General features: G+C 42.5%; 1 protein-coding gene across 4 annotated transcripts in view; it reads left to right on the top strand.

Moving 5' to 3' along the window:
- TRHDE (thyrotropin releasing hormone degrading enzyme) overlaps window positions 1–24,857 on the top strand; it is a 393,299-nt gene that overhangs the window by 270,814 nt on the left and 97,628 nt on the right. For all 4 annotated transcript variants that reach the window (XM_061639727.1, XM_061639726.1, XM_061639725.1 and 1 more), the window contains one exon: window positions 15,129–15,217. In XM_061639727.1, the coding sequence (XP_061495711.1) occupies window positions 15,129–15,217 (89 nt within the window). The remainder of the gene's footprint in view (window positions 1–15,128; window positions 15,218–24,857) is intronic.

Genomic DNA, 24,857 nt, shown 5'->3' with positions numbered 1-24,857 from the left:
AAGACAATAATGCTGGGAAAAACAGAAGGGATTAGAAAAAGAGGAAGACCAAACAAGAGATGGATTGATTCCATCAAGGAAGCCACAGACCTGAACTTACAAGATCTGAACAGGGTGGTTCATGACAGATGCTCTTGGAGGTCGTGGATTCATAGGGTCACCATAAGTCATAATCGACTTGAAGGCACATAACAACAACAGCAATTGATGATGATGGGAAAATGTTACTTATCTCCAAGAACCAACATAAATTATTAATCAGCATTTCAGAGTTAACTATGTATCAGCATATTCAGATTCAGACTACTTTATATACTCAGATGTAGACTTTATTTAATTGCACTGTTAAGACATGTTCATAATGTGCATTTTCAATCAGATGTAACACCCACTTAATTCAATGGGCTTTACTTCAATGGATACAACAATTGTAGTCCTAAAGTAGAATCCATTTGATGCCCTTGCACTCACAGAAGGGCTTTTGAATGGATGTCTCTGCTAATGGAAGAAAGGAGAAAGAAACTTTTGTCAATTTCCCCTCCTGCAGTCCACAGTATCTTTCAAAAATTAAATATAGAAAATAGGGAGACATTCCATAATATAATGGAAGGTGGAGTGGGGGACAGGGAAAATTAGCAAAAATAAACTCCCCATCTCTTCCATTAGCAGAGGCATCACTGGATCAAAACCTCTCTGTGAGCACCAACTGGATTCCACATCAAGTTCTGCAATATTAATATGGTAAATAATACGTTAAAACATATGGTAATAATATGCTAAAACAGTAGTGCAACTGGATTTACCTAAAGTTACACTAATATTAACAGCTGCCACGCCCTGCAGGACAGGTCCCAGGTACTCAGCCAGCTGTGGCTAACCTTTTCCACCTGTCCCTCCTTGGAGGGATATATAGGCTGGCTGGCTGAGAGGCCTGGGAGACCTTCTGCCTGCAGGAAGAGGAACATTGCGCTGCCAAGGAGGGAGAGCCCCTTGTCATCTGCTGCTGCTGCTGCTGCTGCTGTGCTGCTTCCCCTGGCGGTCACCACCACCACCCTTCCTGCTGGACTGCTGCTATTGTATTTTATTGTATTTTAATGCTATTTAATTACTTGTTTTGTTGAGTTTGCTATTTATTTCTATGTTTTTGTATTTTATGCTGTTTTACTCTTATGTACACCGCCCAGAGAGCCTTTTGGCTTTGGGCGGTATAGAAATTAAATAATAAAATAAAATAAAAATAATACTAGTCAATACATTTTCCTCCTCCTGTATTTATTTATTTTATTTATTTAATTACGCTTTTAAACCGCCCTATAGTAACGAGCTCTCAGGGCGGTGTACAGCAAAATAAAACCACATTTAAAAAACGAACAAGTGTGGATTAAAACATACAATATAAAACATATTTAAAAACAAAATTAAAATACGAATAAAATAAAAATACAATTACAGTTAAGTTTAAAATAAAATTAAATTTAAGTTTAAAAGTTTAAAATGCCTGGGCGAAGAGGTAGGTTTTTACCTGGCGCCAAAAAGATAACAAAGAAGGCGCCAGGCGTATCTCATCTGGGAGGGCATTCCATAATTCGGGGGCCACCACTGAAAAGGCCCTAGATCTAATTGTTGTTCTCCGGGCCTCCCTATGAGTTGGGACCCGGAGAAGGGCCTTAGATGTCGAGCGCAGTGAACGGGTAGGTACATAGCGAGAGAGGCGTTCCATCAGATATTGCGGTCCGATGCCATTAAGGGCTTTATAGGTAAGAACCAACACTTTGAATCTGGCCCGGAAACATATAGGTAGCCAGTGCAGTTGGGCCAGAATAGGTGTTATATGGTCGAATTTCTTCGTCCCAGTAAGAACTCTGGCCGCAGCATTCTGCACTAGCTGAAGTTTCCGAATCGTCTTCAAAGGTAACCCTACGTAGAGTGCATTACAGTAATCCAATCTAGAGGTTACCAGAGCGTGAATAACTGAGGCGAGGTTCTCCCTGTCCAGATAGGGTCGTAGTTGGGCTACCAGCCGAAGCTGGTAGAACGCATTTCGTGCCACCGAGGCTACCTGAGCCTCAAGTGACAGGAGCGGATCTAATAAGACCCCCAAACTACAGACCTGCTCCTTTAGGGGGAGTGTAACCCCATCCAGAGCAGGTCTGACATCAACCACCTGGGCAGAGTACCCCCCCACCAACAGCATCTCAGTCTTGTCAGGATTGAGTTTCAGTTTATTAGCTCTCATCCAGTCCATTATCGCGGCCAGGCAGCGGTTCAGTACATTGACAGCCTCACCTGAGGAAGATGAAAAGGAGAAGTAGAGTTGCGTATCATCAGCATATTGCTGAAAACGCACTCCAAAACTCCTGATGACCTCACCCAGCGGCTTCATATAGATATTAAAGAGCATGGGGGACAGAACTGAACCCTGCGGGACCCCATATTGGAGTACCCAGGGACTCGAGTAATGCTCCCCAAGCATCACCTTCTGGAGGCGATTCCCAAGATAGGAGTGCAGCCACTGCCAAGCAGTGCCTCCAATTCCCAAGTCCGTGAGTCGCCCCAGAAGGATACCATGGTCGATGGTATCAAAAGCCGCCGAGAGATCAAGGAGAACCAACAGAGAACCAACAGACTGTACTAAAACAGTCATACCTTTTATTATTTTAATATAACTTAAACCCTTTGCACTTCTGGTAGGATATCTGTGCATTTCTGTGATCTGGTTTGGTTTGATTAGCTTGACATTTTAATTTACCTATTCATTATACATTATTCTAAGTAAAACAACAACAAATTGTAGCATCTTTCTAAGAACTTTGCTTTAATGCATCATGACCAATAGTTTCTTCCTCGATCTTCAGCTTGTGTGAGTTGTTCCTTGAGAAAATTGACATTTTTGTTTTCTTGTTTTCTGTCTTAAGGATCAGTTCACATGACCAATCTGACAAGCTGAGAATTAGAATTTAGTAGATCTTTTCAGTTTGTCATGTGGTGAACAGTTTATGATTTATTAGGCTCCTAATCTGTGACTCAATCCATGCTCTCTATGACACTGCTTAGAAGTAGCGTGTGTAGTTAAGAAATTAAATGACAGTTTTATCACATTTTGATGCACTAAACACATCACTTTGATTGTAGTAACTGACCCTTAGGGTTTGTTTCCTATGAGTAGCATGACTTTGGAAAATACGTTTGTGAAAATGTTATTTGGTCCTTGGGAATGAATACATGTGGGTTTTTCATACAGAGGCTTCTTCTATGGATAGGAACTTATTTTTCACAACAATGTTGAGGATGTATTCCCATAGTGTATATACACCTGTTCCTGCTCCTGAAATTACAGGAAGTGAAAGGAGGAGATCTATGGAGCTTTGGATTAGGGGATGTAAACTAAGCAACTTTTTTTTAACATTTCATTACGTGAAATGACCTTACTGCTAACTTAAAAAGCGAACTTATACAGGGGAATTAACAGTTCAGAGAACTATTATTCAAAGAACTGAAGTGATTACTTCAAAAAATGTGCATGAAAGTATATGCATGTGTCCAAGGTCCTAATTAGATACCCTAGAAACTCCACTAGGTTTGATAGACATATCCTGTTTGTAATGAGTATATTAAATGGTGTTATCAAATGCAGCATGCACTGCTAATATACAATAAAATATTGTATTCTGAGTGGCATACTTTTCAATCTACTCCCCAAAGTTATTGCATGACTGCTGTAATAATCATACACAAAACAAAACACTGATTGCATTTAAAGAATTAATTTGTTATTTTCATGGTGCCTTACAAAGAGCACAGATCCCTACCATAAGGAACTTACAATCTAAACTTTAATACAGGGAAAACAGCAGATAAAAGGGAAGGGAAGTGGAGAGTGCCTGTATGCTGCTATGCTAATGCCACAAAGTAATCAGGGCTGGAAAACAGAAGTCGCTCACAGCACTGATCAGCCTGTCCTATGGATTAGGAGCAGGCAGAAGTGAGATGGTTGTGGCTTCCCATGAGATATTGTAAAACTGTACACATGATTTAAAAGGATATGTCTACATTTGAAATGTCAATGAGTAAATAATGCAGGTTTCTAATATCTACTGAGAAGCAGCTTAGGTGAAAATTCTCATGGCACAAATCATTTTGTTAGGTTGGGAGATTGAGAAAAGGGGCTGTCACACTGAGTACCTCCACTCTAATTCTGACCAGCACATTATTTGAGAACCAAATTAGACATGATGCCATTCATGCTATTAGCAATTGTAGGCACTGTGACCAAATCCTGAACGTACATGGGATAAATAGCTTTAACTCTCCTTGCCCACCATTCCCACTTTAGTCCAAAATCTAGCACAAGCAAACACAAGCAACTTTCCAGGTAAATTACAGATGCCCATCTCCATCAGCATTGCAGTGGTAATCCAAGCCCTATTAAACTGGCTAAGTCAGGTGTGAGGAACTTTGGCCCTCCAATAGTGCTGAACTACAGCACCCATCATCCCTGGCCATTGGGCATGCTTGCTGGGGCTGATGGGAATTGCAGTTCAGCAACATCTGGAGGGCCAAAGTTTCTCCACACCTGGAATAACCGCCTCTTTTGCAGAGATTAGCTATGTACTAGTGCTGTGCTCAAACATCTACAGTAATTTATTGAAAGTTTTCTTCCCATGCAAGAGGCTTGCTTCAGAATTTCAATAGCTGTAGTGTTGAGCACTTCAGAATTTCAATAGGTGCTGTGTTGAGCTTATCTTATCGTTGTGAAGTGGCCATGGATGTTGTTTGTTTTTTCTTTCCATTAAACATTTCTTGAGCTCTCTGCAGTCTGCCTGTGCTTCCTGATCTTAAAAGGCCCCAAGTGAGAAGTTATCTCAGGACATCTTCGCCTGAGCTTTAACTGAATCATGGGAAGACAGGGAGGCTGGTTATTAAGCACCTTAGACTGGCATGGTCACTGATTTTGTTTAAAGGAAGTCCTACTTTCCCTTAAATTCAGATTTGTAAGATTAAAAAAAAAAGACTTCATTTTAAAAAAGCAATGTCAAGCGCACATTATGCAGCCTCTCCACCTTCCTATGCTTACAGGAAAACCCAGCTAAGCATATCGTGGGAGTTTTCTTCTCCCAGGCATTTTAGCATGTGTTTTAAATTGTTTTTATATTGTTTTAAATTGTTTTTATATTGTTTTAAATTTTAAAATTGTGTTTTAAATTGTTTTTAAAATAGGTGTTTTAAATTGTATATTTGTTTTAAAGTTTTTGATTGCTGTAAACCGCCCAGAGACCTTCTGCTATGGGGTGGTATACAAGTGCAATAAATACATAAATAAATAAATAAACAAGGGCATCCAGGAAAGTTGCAGAGCGTAGACCACTGGAGAGATGATTTGCAGAATGAAGGGACACTCAGAAACGCCACTTGGCCTCTTTGAAAGCAAGGAAGGCACAACAAAAACCTTGCATCCCCTGAGAATTTCATCAGATTTTTCTCTCCTCTTTCATAATGTTTCAAATAGAATTTCTTTTTCTCATAAATGGATAGAGAATGATTGAAAAAATATAGGAGAAATTTTTGGCACAGCATTAATATGTACATCCAGAGGCACCAGTTGTTACATATGAGTTTCTCACAACTGTAGTTGAATTAAGACCATTGGGTTGGATCCAGACTTCACCTTCTGCAGATGGAAAGGCTTTTGATCCAGCAGAGGGAGAGAGGCCACTTTTGCTAATCTCCCTTCCCCCTGCAGCCCCTAATGCCACCTCCCACACTGTTCTGGAATGGACACCACCTCATTTAAACAGTGTTGGAGGTAGTGCTAGGAATGAAAGGAAAGCAGGAAATAGTCAAAACCCACATTTCCCCCATTCAGGGTTTATTCTAAGCTTTTTTTCCTACTGCACAAACAGCAAGCATCTGTCTGCCCCCAAACTATTCAAGTAATTAGTCCCATAATATGCCATTAGGAGAGTGTGTGTGTGTGTGTGTGTGTGTGTGTGTGTGTGTGAGAGAGAGAGAGAGAGAGAGAGAGAGAGAGAGAGAGAGTAAGTGACAGTATTCATCAGTATGGAGTACCAGCACTTCTTCCTTTTTTCCTTTTTTCTTCTGCTGCCCATGCTAGCCATTTTGTGCTGGCACCCACAGTACTTTTATGAGGTTATGAAGATTTGAAAGGAACTAGTATTTATTGTCATTTTCTATTTCTTTTTGTCTTTTCTCATCTATTTCATTTTTAAGAATTGCTCCTTATTAAATCACATATGGTCAACTGCACCAAAATTATTTCACATTGCACAAAATGTTTTCACACTACACAAAATGTGTCTAGCTGTATGTTGGAATAAAACTTGCTGCCAGTGAAAGGTCCCCTGAGCAGAATTCTGTTCAGGGGATGCTCCAACCTGCAGAAGCAAAGTCTGGATCTAGCCCATAGTGTTTATGCTTTAGTGGAGAGGTGCTGATCAATTATAGCAACAGAATTCTAATGCAACTAACAGTTTTGAGGATATTTTTTTATGTGAAATCCATTTCTGTAATAAGCTTAAATTACTGACATACATTAATTAACCTTTAAAAAGTAGGTGAAGGAAACAGGAACCATTAAGAGAATGCATTGGTTGCCATCCTATATTTTTTTTTAAAAAAACCTTGCTGCTATTTGTTTCTGTTTTGTTTGTTGCATTGTTTTATTTTCAAGAATGCAACGTACCATTGAACTGAAAAGGTGGTGAAGTGTTCATGTTTCTTTAATAATTTATAGTAGCTGTTCATATAACTTAACCAATATGCAAGTACATGTGCAAAATTGTTATAGCAATTAAAATTAATTATCCCCACCGTCAATTTATATGACTGAAGTAGCATGCTGAGTTCTTCACAACTCTAAACTTCTCCCATACTTAACATTTCAGCAGCTTTTTCGGACACAGTAAATGTTGGTTGAATAATTAATTAAGCTCTTACTGAAATAGTTTCAAAACTATTCCAAACATGACTAAAGCCAAAGCTGCTTGAAGACATGTGCATATGAACATCAGTCCAAGTACACTCCGATCACATTTTCATAATGCTGTTTGATGTCATGATCATCAGTATACATTGCTTTAGGAGTTATTGTATACTGGTCAGCTTAGGTTTTGAAGGCAAAATTGTCCAGTGATGACATCGTCATCATCATTAGCATCATCAATCTTCAGGGGGCAGGTTGCCTGTCTTCGTAATATAGGGCAGGCCAGAATAGATGATAAAAAATCAGTGAAAGACTAATATGTTCTGCAGCGTTTCCTGTATATATATCCTATAGATCAGACCAAAGTCCAGAATTCTGATTCCATCAAGGAGCACTGAGCAACCTCTGGCCATCCAGATGTTGCTAGACTATACCTCCCATCATCTCTGACCATTGGCTATCTGGGACCGATGGGAATTGGAGTCTGGCAACATCTGTAGTCTTGTTACAAACATTAGCCCAGTGCTTCTGGGAAGCTTACAAACAGGACATAAATGCCAGAGCTTTACAAACAGGACATAAATGCCAGCACTCTACATTCATTCAGTGCATCTTGTGGGGTACTGGAGCTTCCATTTTGCTACCCAATAGCCTCTATAGATCTCTCCTCCAGGGATTTGTCCACTAGTGACCAGTATGGTGGGGGTAGAACCTCAAAACCATCTTCCAAACAGTAGTGTCACTGCAGCTTACCAGGATGGCACTGGAGCAGGGCAGGGTGGTAACAAGGTCGGGACTGTGCAGACACACTGATGGAGGCAATCTGGTGCTCTTGTTAGTACATATACATAGCCCTGTCCCATTCCAGTGCCATCCTGGTAAGCTGCAGTGGTGCTGGTGTCTGGAGGGTAACTCATTTGTCTAGTTGTCTCTCTCTTTATATATTCAATAGGTTATGAATAATACAGAATTTTAAGAGAAACACAAATATCAGAAGCAGCAAAGAGGTTCAAGTCAAATATTAATTACAGGTGTTGATCCTGCTTGCATTATCCCTTCTTGAAGCCATCTAAGCTAGTGGCAGTATATTCTATAAATTAATTATGTGTTATATGAAGAAATGCTTGCCTTTGTTTGTCCTGAATCTCATGCTTATCAGATTTGTTGTGTGACCTTGGATTCTGATATAATGAGAGAGGAAGATAAATGTATTCCTATTCACTTTCTCCACACTATGCATTGTTTAATAAACCTTTCTAGCACATCCCATTCTCTTAAACTCCCACCCAACCAGGTCATCTTTAATTGTAAACTAAAAAGCCCCAAACGCTTTAGCCTTTCCTTGTGGGAAAGATAACCTAGCCTTTTGATCCTTTTGGCTGCCCCTTTTCTGTACCTTTTCCAATTCTATAATACTTCTTTTTTTAACCAGTTAGGCAACTCAAATTGTACACAGTAATGTGGCAGCACCATGGATGTATAGAAAAGCATCACAAATATTAAAAAACCCTTTTTTCTAATAATTTGTACTATGGGATTTACTTTTTTCACTAACAGTGCATAGTGAATTAATGTTTTCATTTAGCTATCCAATATCTCTTTTTTTTTAGTTAAGTGACTGCCAATTCAGATCCCAGCATGTATATGTGACAGTAGGATTTATACCCCTTACATGTACATTTGTACTTTGTACTTATTTATATTGAACTTAAATTTTCACTTGTTGCCTATTCACTGTTAGGGGAAATCTTTTGGGTACTCTTCATTTCACCAACCTGGCTACTTCACTACTAACCTCCGAGTGTAAATTAACAACAGATCCTTTGGAGGGGCACTGCTTACTACTTTAGGGTACAAGTTTGCCTGGAGGAAAAGCCAGGAGCAGCCTGGTCACTGCTGCTGGTCATCAAGGGGGCCTTCCTCATGGTGTGCACAGAAAGGGGTGTGGGATGGACCCTGTGTGTCCATCCCAGAGAGTGGCCTGTAGAGAGCAAAGGAAGACATGGGCAGAATAACCAGGTATAGTCAGCATCTGGAGCAGGTGTTTGAGAGAAAAACAGGAGTGATGCCACCTGAGTGCTGTGCCCCACCTGAGTGATCTGCTAGTGCTCTTGCCTCAGCCTGCCCTCAACCCTGGTGGGAGAGATGGAGATTGCAGTAACTATACTTTCTTCTTTCCCTTTGTGAATTGTAGGGAAATACTATGCGTGTGGTAACTGATCTTCTCCATGCCTCTTGTCTGTTATTCTGAGGCAAAAATGTTCATGAGTATTTGACTAAGCAGTGGCAATGGTTGGAGCAAAGTGTCTGTCCTTTGCCAACAGATAACTTGCCTGTGAGTGCCACCTCTGTGTGTGTGTGTGTGTGGCATTGGTCCCTGTTGTTATGGGCCAAGGCCATTATGAGTGAGAAGGAGGATAAAATAATTAAAAATTATCTCCTTTTCTGGTCTCCCCAACCAACAACATTCAGGTTGTTCTTTGAAGCAGCCTTCCAGAGTAGTGGCATTTTTAGATTGGTGATGACCAGGTCAGTACAGCACCATCTACCAGCTACTTGGTACAGCACCAACATAGGTTTGGGGGCCTGGATGGAGGCATCACCATCATCCACAAGAATTTAATATCCATCACTAGGACACCTAACCACTTGGGAGCCAGATTTGGGGGCTTATATCTGATGTTGGGTCAGGGAGACAGAATGGAATTACTGCTTGTGTAACACCTATCCTGCTGCCCAAAGCTGGCAGAGATGATCTCAGGGTGGTTTGGGGAGATCTGAGGGCTATTGTTCTGAAGACCTCAGCATCCACATCAGGGCTGATTTAGTAATCCAGATTAGGATTTCATGACCACCATGACACCTATTAGGCTGCCTCATATTTGCCAGTACAGGGCATATTCTTGATCTGGTCTTTGCAACAGGGCAGATGAATGGCTGGAACTGGGAAAGGTTTCAATAACTGTTGTCATGGTCAGACTATTTTCAGATGAGACTGAGAGTCCCTCCCCCTGTAATTCCCCCCCTGGAGTGCTGGGGAGCCTGTTAAGCTTGCTTGCTCTCTAAAGGAGAAGGCTTTCAACACAATCGCTCCTAAGTGCCCTTTCAGGTGTGCTTTACCCTATGATGCCCCATGGTATTTGGAGTAGTTAAGGGCAATGAAACAATCCAGAAGAATGCTTGAGCATAAATGATGTAAGTCCTAGAGTGAATGCAACCAGACCCAAGTGAGAGCACATAATCATGCCAGCTAAGTGATAGTGAGTAGGGCAAAGAAATCCAATTTTGCTGCCTCCATTGCATCCTCAAAGAACAGTGCAGCCAAACTGTCCCAAGTGGTGAAGGCTTCATTGAGAAGTAGCCCAGAGAAGATGCAAATAGCAATTTGACAGTCTGCTGTGACAAGCTTGTAAAGCATGTTCAGAATAAAGTCACATATTTGCTTGGAACTGGTGATCTTGATGTAGACCCTGTGGAGGTGTTCAGACAGATCTACAGCAAATCTAATCAGATTTTGCAGGATCATTGTCAGTTGTTGTGGCTTGAGGATGTGGACAAGACGTTTTAACCATTTATAGATTTGGCCCTTGCCTTTTGTGGTTAGTAACAGCTACCAGATATGGTTGTGGTTTAGGATGGCTTCAGGAGGTAGTTAATGGTAGTTAATGTTTTGTTGCGTCAAGGAGTGGTACCTACTGCCTTAAGGTTGCGTGCTCTTCCTCTGTGACAGCCTTATCCTGCCAACAAATTCTTCTCAATTTTAGCCATGCTGCTGGCATATCTGAAGACTTCTGCCAGTATGTGTTGCGCCAGCAGCTTTATCTCAAGTTCCATTGGCATAGCAGGGATTCTGCCAAATGCTTCAGCCAACAGATCTCGTGTATATGATTCCACCCAATATTGTATAGTAATAAAACATTACTATGTAGAGAAAAGGGAGAAAAGAAAATGTGTGTGTGATAGCTATCTGTCAGAAAATTCAGAGCTGTTAACAGTCACCAGCCAATGTTTTTAGTAAGGATATAAGATGTTATGCTGAAGTACAGAAATTATTGCAGACGTATATTTAACTCTGATGTCATTTTAAACATCTTTATCAAAAAGTAACATTTACTTTAATGTAAACTTACAACAGTAGTGTATATTTTATTGTATAACTAGATACAGTTTAAAATCTGTTATATTGCACTTTATCTTAAAGTAGCAATAGACTGTGGGCTACAATCCAGTATAATCAATGAGGTATAAACACATAACTATGTTCTGAATTGCAGCCGTACCAAAAAGCCAGCCATACCAATCTGCGATCATGTCTTCTCTTTTACTGCTTTATATTTTAATATACTGACTAGTTAGCTCTTTCAATCTTTCCTAATAATCCAAAGTCACTGACCTGTCAATAAATTTAATAGCATTGTTTCTTTTCTGTGAATCCCACTTGGCTTATCATTATACTTTCCATTTGGCAGGGAGGACAGGGTGTGTGTGAATAATATGAGTACATATTTCTCTTTTAGTCACAAAGAGCCAGCCATCTGAGATTGTCATTTCTCCTGTTGAGAACCTTTCCCAGTAGCAGAATTAATTGGTTTCCTCTTAACTGTACTAATAATCACAATAGGTGCAAACTAGTCACAGTGTAGCACCATCGATCCAGCTTAATGGTGTGACGTTGGAGAATGTTGATCACTTCCCCTATCTCGACAGCCATCTCTTTGTAAAAGCTGACATCGATGCTGAAATTCAACATCGTCTGAGCTCTGTGAGTGCCGCATTCTCCCGAACGAAGCGTAGAGTGTTTGATTGGGATATTTGCAAGGAGACCAGAATGCTTATTTACAAAGCCATTGTACTACCGACCTTACTGTATGCCTGCGAAACATGGACCATTTCTAAATGCCACTCCCAACTTCTTGAAAGATTCCACCAACGTTGCCTCCGGAAAATTCTGCAAATTACTTGGAAAGACAGACGGACTAATGTTAGTGTTTCGAAGAAGCAAAGACTGCTAGTGTTGTTAAAGACCTTATCTTGGAAGACAATCTTACTCGGCCACGAGTGATCGCCAGTGAACTAATAATCAAAAAATCATTATAACAAATCAAATTTCCATGTCTCAGGGCAGACCTACACTTCACCTCAGCAAACATTTGTACCCAAACCTATGTTTGCCAAGATAATATGGGACAGATGGAGTAGGTCATTTGTAGAGGAGAATCAATGTGGGATTCTGATTCTCTCCTCCATATTCTCCCACCCCAGCTATGCCATCTAAGGCTTATTTTACAGCCTTGGAGCATGGCTGGTGAAAAAAACCAGGTTAAATATGAACTTCCATCTACTGTTTCTATCCTGCAAATGCCACTTTCACATCAGCATTAGAAGGAAACATAGGGCTGGGGACCTTGTGTTTCCCTCAAACCAATTCCATTTCTAGATTTCTTGTGCAATTCAGAAATGTATGGTATCACATCTCTGCTGCATATTTCAATCTACCAGCATGTACCCCAAATCTTAGTTTCTACTCTACTGCAGGAAGTGGAAAAGGACCTCTTCGGTTCAGTTTTTAAAATGATTTATTTGTATACTGCTTTTTGGACTAAAGGCCCCTAAAGCCATTAGTTTAAACTAGAGATGGGGAACCTGTGACCCTCCAGTTGTTTCTGGACTACAAACACATCATCCCTGACTGTTGGCCTTGCTGGCTGGGGCTGATGGGAGTTGATCCAAGAACATTACTGAGAATCTTGCCCCCAAGTTTTGAAATATATTCCACACACTCTCCTTAAATCTGAAATGGCAACCCTCATCTGTACTTTTGCATAATTAAATCTATTGTAAAGAGAGGAGGAGGATTAATTGTTATGACTGAAATGCCTCTTACCCTGCATTAGTGCTGTTGTTGCTGCTGTATTGTTTTTATTGTATTATTGTATTTTATCACATTGTGTTTTAACTGTTACATGTACGTCGCCTAGAGTGGCCATCGGCCAGATAGGCGACACAGAAATTAAATTATTATTATTATTATTATTACTATCTAATATAGAGTATAATGCAAAGATGTATCACTGAACACCAAAGTCAGGATCATTCAGACCATGGTATTCCCGATCTCTATGTTTGGATGTGAAAGTTGGACAGTGAAAAAAGTGGATAAGAGAAAAATCAACTCATTTAAAATGTGGAGTTGGAGGAGCCCTTTACGCATACCATGGACTGCGAAAAAGACCAGAGCTTGGAAGTTACTTTTTTGAACTACAACTCCCATCAGTCCCAGCCAGCATGGCCACTGGATTGGGCTGATGGGAATTGTAGTTCAAAAAAGTAACTTTTCCAAACAAAGACAAATAATTGGGTGTTAGAACAAATTAAACCAGAAGTATCACTAGAAGCTAAAATGATGAAACTGAGGTTATCATACTTTGGACACATCATGAGAAGACATGATTCCCTAGAAAAGACAATAATGCTTGGAAAAACAGAAAGGAGTAGAAAAAGAGGAAGACTAAACAGGAGATGGATTGACTCCATAAAGGAAGCCACAGACCTGAACTTACAAGATCTGAACAGGGTGATTTACAACATTTGCTACTGGAGGTTGCTGATTCATAGTAATCGACTTGAAGGCACATCACATACACAATATAGAATATATGGCCCATCACTTAGGCTGTCACATTTTTGGAGGGGAAGAACTGCTGTGGCTGAATTTGTTTCTTTTTATCTTTCACTTTTGAGGATAGAGTGTGCATGACAGAAACCATGTCAAATATTTAAAAGGATATTCAGTATAAAGCAACTTCTTTTGCAAATGACTGGATAAGCTTTGGCACCATTAATATACTAGAGCTTGATTTCAGCAGCATGTTACATCTGTGTAAAATGGGTATAAAGTATAGTATTTTACACTTGATTTACAGAAATAGGAATAATTATACAAGGCTGTAAGCAGTTGGGAATGTTGTTCCCGCTTTTGGTGGGGGCGCCTGTGCCGCCACCCCCTCCTTCACTCCTGAGAAGTGAGGCTGTTTGGGCCAATCAGGAATGGGGCCGAGTGTAGCTTATAAGACAGCTCCGCCCCTAAATTGGCCTCTTCATTTTCCACTGCACCCACCTTCCGTTCCTGCCACATGGGCTTTGCCAGTTGCCATATTGGGGCTGAGTAGGATTTTTTTTGGTGGGATTCTGTTTTCAGCTCCCTCGCATTTTGCCTACTTCATACTGTGGGGATTTGATTCATTTGGCTTTCAGAGTGGTGAGGTCAGCTCACCTTACTGTCGTGGAGTTCGGGCAAGTGAGAAAGAAGAGAGATAAACAACAGGTATACTGAAGCATTATTTGGGTAAGGGCACCTATTAGGTAACAGCCACTGCTTTATGCATGGGGGGACCTGGGGGATGCCCTGGTGACCGGACTTGCTCATGGGGGTGAACACGAGGATGGTGGGGCCATGATGTTGAAGTGGGGTGCACACCCAAGGCTCAGCCAGCAAGGAGGGACGGATATGCTTCCCCATCCTTGGCTGGGGAGCCACAGCCAAAGGCTGCTGACATGCTGCTGGAGGGATTCTGCCCCACCAGAGAGAGGTTAGTCCTCACCTGCCCAAGCGGTTTAAAGTTGTATGGATTTGGTTTAATTTTTTTTAATTCAGTCAATTTGACTGCAGTTTCTCCAAAGGGGTTTGTAATATTTGAATAAATATAACATAAATATAATATTGCATCAAATATAACTTTGCATCAATGTTATTGAGTCTTCTTGTGGGTGTGGTGGCAATGAAATGTTATTGTCAGCAGCCTTTAAGAAGATGCTAAAAATGGCAGTACTGGAAGCATGTATTGTCTCTTAAACAAAAACTTTAGATCCTCTTCTCAAATTAATATCAGCAATGATCTTCAGGCAATTGGAAATAATTCCTCTTTGTTTTGTAATGTTCTTTATTTTATTAGAAACTATCTTGTAATGATAGTATATTTTAAAAAAGCATCAGATCTTTTTTGAATGACTTCCTTATTTTTTTTGTTGCTAAGAGCAAATTCATATTAAAGGCAAAGTATCATTCGAAACAAAATTTTGCTCTGCTACTGAAATTGTTTGATTCCTTTGTTATAATCCCTGATTGCTGTTAAGTGAGAAGAACCAGTTCAGTATATTTGTTCTTAGATCCCCCTTCTTTGTTTTGCAGCTACTTGTGGCAGATTCCATTAACAATTGCTGTAGGAAATATGAGCCACATCTCATCAGAGGCAATTATATGGGTGTCTAACAAATCAGGTAAAAATAAACTTTCTCCCAGTGGAATCTCGTAAAGCATTCATGTGTTTTCCTGAACTGTTTCTTCACAATTCATCTTAGGAAATTTATTAGTTGTGCTAAACTTTATTTCTGTTTCTTTAAAATGAATGGTAAGAAAGATAGTTTCAATGTTTTTGTTTTAAAGGAGTAAATGAGAGAAAAGTGTTGTTTATTTTAACATAAGTCAAAGAATAAAATGAAAACTCTTTAGAACACCAAGATACTAAAGCTAAGATATTATATTTGGTCTTGCATATGGAATCATTGCATGCAGTTTATTTCACTTAATCCAGAGACTGAATAATCTCTTTTCTGTGTTGTTATTAGTCCAAGAAGACTACAGAGAAATGCTAATTCTTCTTTGTCTACTGATAATACAGAGGTTCTAGTGGCTTTGACATAGTCATAGGATACTGGGCTTTGAGAGGTTCACTTTCTTACAGCCATCTTTTACCACCAGCAGTCCCATTAGCTCTGAATTAAAATCATAATAACAAATTAATTCTTAAGATGCTTAGTGTCTCACTCAGATGCTTATGTATTACTCTGAAACAGACAGGAAACTCATTTTGCAATGTGCTGTTTTTCATAGCTGTTTTTTCTCATTTTTGCTACTAAGCTTATATCACAGCTGAGGTTTCACAGTCTGTTTGAATGACAAGATACAAAAAAGAAAAAGAGAAAAATAATTCCTTTCCATAGCTAGCAGAAAAGGAAAAATTGAACTAGTTTACTAGAACAGAAAAGTTACAAAATTTTCTTCCTCATTGAAGTTATGTGAAAGGAAGCAATCACCAAGCCTGTGTGTCTTTTCCTTTCTCTCTTTAACAGGCCATTAAGCGGTAATAGTATCTTAGAACTTAACACCCTAGATGGTTATAAATGAATTGTGTCCTCCCATATATAAGTGAAATCAAAGAATACCAGCTTCCTAGTTTAAGGAATAAGATATGACTTTCACTTCAGAAGTGGTTGGGCCGGATTATTAAGCCATTATTATATCATACTGGCGCCAGCCTTGATGCTTTTAGTCAATCTGTTGCTTTGTCTTTTTTGTGTCTTCATTTGCCTAATCTATACATCTTTCACATTTGTGCTCAGAATTCAAGTTCACTGATAAGAAAAAAACAAGCCAACAATAGCTAGGATCACAGCAGTTACTGATCAACTATTATATGTATTTCCAAGAAAGTGTATAAAAAGTTATCAAGCTGTGCATGAACAATTTTGTTCATTTCATTTATATGCAATCAAGATGCAGATAACATAGGTGGGTAAGAAAGAATGTGGGGATTGGATAATGTGCAGCACCATGGGCTCTTAAGTATAAACACAATTATAATCCATAGCAATAGTGACTTTAAATGCTAGTCAGTGTGTTGTGTATGGATGTGTATTATACAGCCATGAGAGTGGCTGTATACTGTAGCCAGAGTGGATTTTTCACATTCTGCAATGTTAAACTGAAAATGCCCCCATGCCATTCTGATGCTTCCCATAAGTTCATTTCAGAACAAAACCTTACAAAATGTATAGTACTGAACTCAGAAACGCTTGCTTAACAACCCTGTCAATTTTCATGGTGATACACAAAACAGTCAGAGAGAATCGAGAGTTCAAAGTCTAAAAAGAGAAGAAAAACCCTCAGAGCCCTTTTGGACTTTTTTCTCTGCGAGTTCTCATAATCTGTTGAAATTCATTAAAAATCAGCCATGTTCAGAGAAACTGTAATCCTATTACTGACCTTGCCCCATACTCTGACCTTCATCTTCTGCAGTTTAAAAGTTAAAAAAATGCCTGGCTGAGTTTTAATTAATTTAAGAAATTTTGGCTGGAAGCCTATGATAACACGGGGCATGCTCAGTAAGAACCAACTGTCAGTGTTCTAAAAGCCTCACAGCTGCTGGGCTTGGCTAATCAGGGGACACACCCACACCAGACTTTGATTTCACTTGAGACAGTCATGGCTTCCCTCAGAGAATCCTGGGAAGTGTCGTTTGTGAAGGGTGCTGAGAGGAGACTGCTATTCCACTGACAGAGCTCCAGTGGCCAGACTGGTTTAACAGTCAGCCACTCTGCTTGTGAAGGTCTGTGAGGGGAACAAGGCATCTCCTAGCAACTCTCAGCACCCTTCACCAACTACACTTCCCAAGATTCTTTGAGAGAAGCCATGACTGTCCAAAGTGAAATAAAGGCCTAGTGTGGATGTGGCCAGGGACAGCTTTGGTTTAAATTTGGGTGGGAGACTATATGTGCCTGCTGTAGAATAAAAAGGTGGGGGAAACCCTGAAAGGCAATGATACTGTTCACAATGTTTTCCTTTTGCTCTCTGCTATCTTTTTGGCGCCTTTGAAGACTTTTCCTCTTTTAACAAGCCTTTTAAGTTGAGACCTATCCCAGTCTGCGTCTGTGTTAGGATTGCTTTTAATATATTTTCTTTAATAATGTTTTTAACCTTTTTAAAAAAAAGATGTTTTTAAAGCTTTTTAAAAAATGTTTTAACGTTGTTTTGTTTTAATGTATATTAAGGTCTTTTTATGATGTTTTAAAGTGTTTTTATTGTTTTTGCTTGCCGTCCTGGGCTACTGCTGGGAAGAAGGGTGGGATATAAATCAAATAATAAATCAATAAATAAACAAAGGAAAGGGGCTTCCCTTCTGCCCAGTACCCACCCACCCAATCTCCTCCCCTCCCTGCCCCTCCCCCAGGTCAGTGTTGGACTACAACCTGGGAGACCAGGGTTTGAATCCCCACACAGCCATGAAACTCAGTGGGTGACCTTGGGCCAGTCACTGCCTCTCAGCCTCAGAGAAAGGCAATGGTAAAACCACCTCTGAATACCATATACCATGAAAACCCTATTCATAGGGTCAACATAAGTCAGGATTGAGTTGAAGGCAGTCCAGTTCCATTTTCAAACATGATTGCATAGAAATAAATCCCATTGAACTCAAAAAGTATACAAACAATCAAATCCACCCTCCCTTCTCCTCCCTCCTATTCCCTCCCTCTTGCCTCTTCCCTCCCCCTTCCTTTGCCCCTCCCTCCCCATCCCCATCCCCAACCCCTTCCAATCCCCTCCTTCTCCTTCCTCCTCCCTCCTCCCCATGTGTCAGGCCCAGGATGTGACTCAGGAACCAGACCAACGATTGTAGTTAATTCGTGTTTTATTAGGGTAATGTCCAAACAAAGACTGCGTTTTCTCATGAATCAATACAGGGATACAGGTCCTGCGGCATTGGGAGAAAGTTGACAGAGCAAGGGACTTCTTCCCGCCTGTTCATTAAGAAGGGGCCAAACGGGCGCGCAATCTTTCGCTCCTCCTTAACTGCCCCTCAGGTACTGCCCGCCTTCCCCCCCTTCTCTCCTGTCTTTTCAGCTGTCTGCGTGTGCACGGTGAGGGGGGAAGCATCACCCCCTCCTCTTCTGAAGTTTCCGATTCCAGGATGGGGGATAGAGGAGGGGCTGATGGTAAACTGCCTCCCCGCTTTTCGGCTGTGAGCAGCCCTCCCTCTTCCCCCTCTTGCTCTGAGCCTGAAAGAGGGGGAGGCGTGAGAATGTCCAGGGAGGGCTCAGGCTCCCCGTTGCTAAGCGACCTTATCACTGGCAGTTCCTCTGTTTCGTCTTCGCTCCAAAGGGGGGAAGTTCCTCCCCCTTCCCTCTGCCATCCATCCGAATACTCTTCTCCCAACTCTCCGGGATCCAGCTCCCCGGGATTGGGACCCCAGCTCTGCCTTCTGACACCATCCCCCCTCCCAGGCTGTGCCCCCCTCCCCTTGTCTGGCTTGGGACGGTGGGGAAAACGTTGATGGAAAAGTTTTACCAATTCTGGAACATGCACATCAGCTGCATCTTCCCATGATCTGTCAGCCACCCCATAGCCTTTCCAGTGAATCAAGTACTGCAGCTTGTGGCGTCTGATCCTGGAATCTAAGATCTCCTCAACTTCAAACTCAAGCTGCTCATTTACCAGGAGTGGAGCTCCGGGAGGTTCCTCCGGCCGTAACTCACTGGGAGGGGCGGCTTTCGTTAAGAGGGATCGATGGAACACAGGATGTATTTTAAACGTGTCAGGCAGCTTCAGTCGGTACGCCACGGGATTGATTTGAGTTTCTATTTCGAAAGGACCCACCCTCTTGTCTTGTAATTTTCTACATTTGCCCGGCATCTGGAGAAAGCGGGTGGACAGCCATACCTGGTCTCCCGGTTGAAGGGGGGGGGCCCTCCTTCCTGTGCAGATCAGCAACTCGCTTGTACTCCGTTTTGGCTTCGTTTAACTGCTGTTTCAGTGTCTGTTGCGCCGCTTGCAATTCCTTAAGGAAGTTCTCAGCTGCCGGTACCAGCATTCCTTCTGAGCTGCTTGGAAAGACTTTAGGATGGAATCCATAATTAGCGAAGAACAGGGTTTGTTGAGTGCTGGAGTGCAGAGAATTGTTGTAGGCGAACTCTGCAAAATGCAAGTATGATACCCAGTCAGTCTGTTGATAGGACACATAACTTCGTAAATATCTTTCCAAAACGGCGTTCAAGCATTCCGTCTGCCCATCTGTCTGGGGGTGATGGGCGGAGGAGAGTTTTAATTCCGTCTGCAACTGTTTCCACATTGCTCTCCAAAATTTGGCTGTGAACTGAGTTCCTCGGTCTGAGACTACGCTGTTTGGCAATCCATGCAGCCGGTAGACTTCTTTTATGAATAACTTGGCCGTTTCTTTAGCCTCTAAGGCCCCTGCACAAGGAAGAAAGTGTGCCATTTTGGTAAGTAGATCCACCACTACTAAGATGGCTGTCATTCCTTGGGACTTGGGTAGATCAGTTATAAAATCCATGGAGAGGTCCTTCCAGGGTTCGTGTGGGACAGGCAACGGTTGTAACAGTCCTGCTGGTGTCCCTGTTTGTGTTTTTGTCCGCAGACAGACAGAGCAGGACTTTACATAACTCTCAATATCCCAACGCATTTTAGGCCACCAGAAGTCCTTGGCCACGTTCTGAATGGTCTTGTAAATCCCAAAGTGTCCCGCTGTGATGGAATCATGACACTGGCGTAGGATTCTGAGCCTTAATTCCCCTTCTGGCACATATCTGGCGGTTTTGAACCATAACAGTCCATTTCTCCAGTGAAAGGTTACTTCTGAGTCTTGACCTTGTCCCGTCTCCTGCTGATATTTTAGCATGTCTGCATCTTCTTGTTGTGCCTTTTTGAGTTCCTCTTCCCATGAAGGCTGGCATACTCCCAACGTTAATTTCTCTGGCGGGATTACGTACAGAGGCTGGTCCTCGGATTCACTTTCTTTGTATTGTGGCTGTCTGGATAAGGCATCCGCTCTCTGGTTTTTGGCTTGGGCATGGTAAGTAATCTGGAAGTTAAACCTAGTGAAGAACTGGGACCATCTTATCTGTCTCTGGTTCAGCTTTCTGGCTTTCAAGATTTTTGTGGTCAGAGTGCACTTCAATTCGATGAGAGGTCCCCTCTAGGTATTGTCTGCAGTTTTCAAAAGAGTCCTTGATGGCCAACAGCTCCTTCTCCCAAACAATGTAGTTCTTCTCTGCAGGCTTTAACTTCCGAGAGAAGTACGCACAGGGGTGCAGCTCCTTCCCTTCTTGGTCTAATTGTAGCAGGACCCCCCCGATGGCAAAATCTGAAGCATCTGCTTCCACTACGAAAGGGCGGTTCGGATCAGCAAAGCGCAGAATGGGCTCAGTAGCAAACCTTCTCTTCAGCTCCTCAAAGGCCTCGGTGGCGTTCTCTGTCCATTGAAACTTCTTCTTCCCCCTTAAACAGTCAGTCAGAGGAGCTGTTAATTTGGAAAACCCTGGAATGAACTTTCTGTAATAATTGGCAAACCCCAAAAACTGTTGTACATCCTTTTTGGTGACAGGTTGGCCCCAGTCCAATATGCAGCTTACTTTCCCTGGGTCCATCTCCACGCCTTCCGCTGAGATTCGATATCCAAGGAAGTCTAGAGACTTGAGGTCAAATCCACATTTCTCTAATTTAGCATACAGGTGATTTTCTCTCAGTCTCTTCAACACCGTCTTCACATGCTGGTCGTGGTCTTCCTGGTTCTTTGAGAACACCAGGATATCATCTAAGTAACAGATTACATACGTGTCCAACAAGTCTCTAAACACGTCGTTCATGAATTTTTGAAAAATTCCTGCCCTTCCACAAAGCCTGAACGGCATGAGCAGGTATTCATACTGTCCGTAAGCGGTCAAGAATCCTGTTTTCCATTCATCTCCCTCCTTCATTCTGATCAGATTGTACACTCCTCTCAAATCCAACTTCGTGAAGATTTTTGCAGAGCGCAGTCGGTCCAGCAACTCTGAGATCAGGGGCAGCGGGTAGCTGTTGGGGATGGTGATCTGGTTCAATGCGTGATAGTCGTTACAGGGTCTGAGTTCCCCCCCCTTCTTTTTCACAAACAATAGTGGCGCTCCAGCAGGGGATTGTGAGGGGCGTATGAATCCTCGCCTCAGGTTTTTATCCAGGAATTCCTTCAGGGCCTCCCTCTCATTCTGTGTGAGAGAGTAGATTCTCCCTGATGGGATGCTGGCTCCTGGCACTAGATCAATCGCACAGTCGTAAGGGCGGTGGGGGGGTAAAGTCTCTGCATCTTTTTCATCAAACACATCTTTGAATTCTTCATACTTTGGCGGCAGGGTCATTTGCTCGATCTCTTGCACTGCCCCCGCTAAGGTGTTCTTGATTCCTTCAGGTTGACAGTTCTCCTGGCAATACTGTGAGGTGAACCACACCACCGCCTCCTTCCAACTTATTTTGGGTTCATGCTTTGCTAGCCAGGGCATTCCCAGAATCACCTCAAAGTTCAAGAGATCTGACACGTATAGCGAAATGAACTCTTCGTGCCCAGGGATTTGAAGTTTCACTTCCTCCGTGGCTTGTGTCACCCCTCCTGACTTCAGGGGTCTCCCATCGATAGTCTCCACACCCCCTTTGAGGGAGGTTGGATCGTTGGGGGGCCTTTATACAACGCTGCCCCCAGTCCACCGGCCTGCACGTGGACTGGGTGTTCTAGTTTCCCGATGGCTCGGCTTTCCCCCCTTTCAGTCCACAGTCTCTGGCCACATGGCCCGGCTTTGAACAATAAAAGCATAAACGTTCCCGGCGTCGTCTTTCCTTTTCTTCTTCCGACAGTCTTGGCCTAGCCCCTCCCTGTCCCTCAGTTGCATTACCTGCCATCCCTGTAGTGGGAAGGGTCTTGTTGCGGGATGCCGAGGCTGAGTATCTCGGGACCTCCTGCTTCCTTTCCAGGCGCCTTCCTTCCATCCGGTGATCTATCTGTAGGCATAGCCGGATGAGCCCTGGTAGGTCAGCGGGGGGGGGGAGGTCCTGGCCAACTCATCCAGGATTTCAGCATTTAATCCACTCCGGTACATAAACATCAGGGCGGCGTCATTGTAACCAGTTTCCTGGGACAGAATTTTAAAAGCGTTAGTGTACTCGGAAACAGTCCCTTTAGCTTGTTTCAGAGCGCCTAGTTGCCGCGCTACTGTTTCAGCCCTTTGCGGGTCTTGAAACATCTCGGTCATCTCCTGTATAAATCCTCTGTACCTTCCTAAGACAGTATCCTTTCTCACGAGATACGGAGTCACCCATTTTGCAGCTTCTCCCTCCAGGAGGCTAATCACGAAAGCTACTTTAGCCCTATCGTCTGGAAATTCCGTGTGCCTGACATCCAGATATAACTCACATTGAGCCACGAAGGTTGCCAACTGATCACTTTGTCCCGCGTATTTTGGGGGGCAATCCAATGGGAACCTTTACTACGGCAGCTGGAGGGGCTGTTCGCATCTGGTCTATCGTGGCCTTCAAGGTTTGATTATCCGTCTTCAGCGCCTTGACTGCTGCTAGCAGGGCTTGAACATCCATCTGCAAATCAGCTACCTTAGTCCTCAGGAGTTCCACTTCTTCCGTCTCAGAAGTGGGGTTCGTCCCCCCCGCTGCTCCCTTTGACATCTTGTCCCAGTCAAGTGAAGAGAGCGTTGAGGGTGATTTAGGTGGCTCTGTCAAGCTGTCAGGCCCAGGATGTGACTCAGTAACCAGACCAACGATCGTAGTTAATTCGTGTTTTATTAGGGTAATGTCCAAACAAAGACTGCGTTTTCTCATGAATCAATACAGGGATACAGGTCCTGCGGCATTGGGAGAAAGTTGACAGAGCAAGGGACTTCTTCCCGCCTGTTCTTTAAGAAGGGGCCAAACGGGCGCGCAATCTTTCGCTCCTCCTTAACTGCCCCTCAGGTACTGCCTGCCTTTCCCCCCTTCTCTCCTGTCTTTTCAGCTGTCTGCGTGTGCACGGTGAGGGGGGAAGCATCACCCCCTCCTCTTCTGAAGTTTCCGATTCCAGGATGGGGGATAGGGGAGGGGCTGATGGTAAACTGCCTCCCCGCTTTTCGGCTGTGAGCAGCCCTCCCTCTTCCCCCTCTTGCTCTGAGCCTGAAAGAGGGGGAGGCGTGAGAATGTCCAGGGAGGGCTCAGGCTCCCCGTTGCTAAGCGACCTTATCACTGGCAGTTCCTCTGTTTCGTCTTCGCTCCAAAGGGGGGAAGTTCCTCCCCCTTCCCTCTGCCATCCATCCGAATACTCTTCTCCCAACTCTCCGGGATCCAGCTCCCCGGGATTGGGACCCCAGCTCTGCCTTCCGACACCATGGTCAGTTTTACCTATCTTCATAATGATTACATGGAAGTAAATGCCATTGAACTCTATAAGCCTGCAAATGATCAAACCTGCCCTCCCCGCCTCCTTCCTTTGCCCCCTCTAATATGGTCCTTCCCCCTCCCCTCCTCCCCCATGGTCAGTTTTTCCTATCCTAACCATGATTGCATAGGAGTAAATCCCATTGAACTCAATAAGCATGCAAATGATCAGACCTGCTTTTTCCCTCCTTCCCCTCTCCTCTCCCTTCCTCCTTCCCTCCCCTCTTACTTCTTCCTCCTCCCCTGCCCACTCCAGCCTTTCCTATAAGAAATCATTTTCTTTTGTTTCTATTTCTGTGAATATTTGAAGTAGAGCAAAATTTGCACTAAAAAACTCCAAACATAATTGTGGAATAATGGCACTGACTTCTGCAGAATAGTCTCTAGTGGACCTCAGGAGTGTCTCAAATTGCACAAGATAAAACAGTGGGAGGTGAAATATATTCTAGAGAAATGGTAGGTGTGCTCTGTGTTTTTAATTGACCGTGCCCACCTTGCCTTAAATGAAGTGGTTTAAACCTAGGAGGCTGAAAACATGCCTCCTCTTTTTCCCCACAGCTAAGAGTCATTGCTGAAGTAGCAACACATTGTAATCAGTCTGATTTTACATTAAACTGCAGTTTCAGATTCAACTGTTAATGCACCCAAAATAGAAATAGAACATAGCCTCCAATTTGAAACAAAAAAGGCTGTCTTCACCATCATATGACATTGGCCAATAAAAAGGCTTTGAAATTAATAAAATAAATTTGACACAGATTTCTAGGATGAACAATGAGGGAAATAAAATTTTCTAATTTAGATTCTCTGTAGAAACATTAGTAACACAGGAAAGAAGCAAAGTAAGAACACCAACAAACATACAAAAATATAATTCTCTTATCTTTGAAGATGGCAGGT

The sequence above is a fragment of the Rhineura floridana genome, chromosome 8 (genome assembly GCF_030035675.1).
Source record: "Rhineura floridana isolate rRhiFlo1 chromosome 8, rRhiFlo1.hap2, whole genome shotgun sequence".
NCBI classification, from domain to species: domain Eukaryota; kingdom Metazoa; phylum Chordata; class Lepidosauria; order Squamata; family Rhineuridae; genus Rhineura; species Rhineura floridana.
The sequence above is the reverse complement of the archived record's forward strand: the minus strand, read 5'-3'. Positions and strand labels throughout refer to the sequence as shown.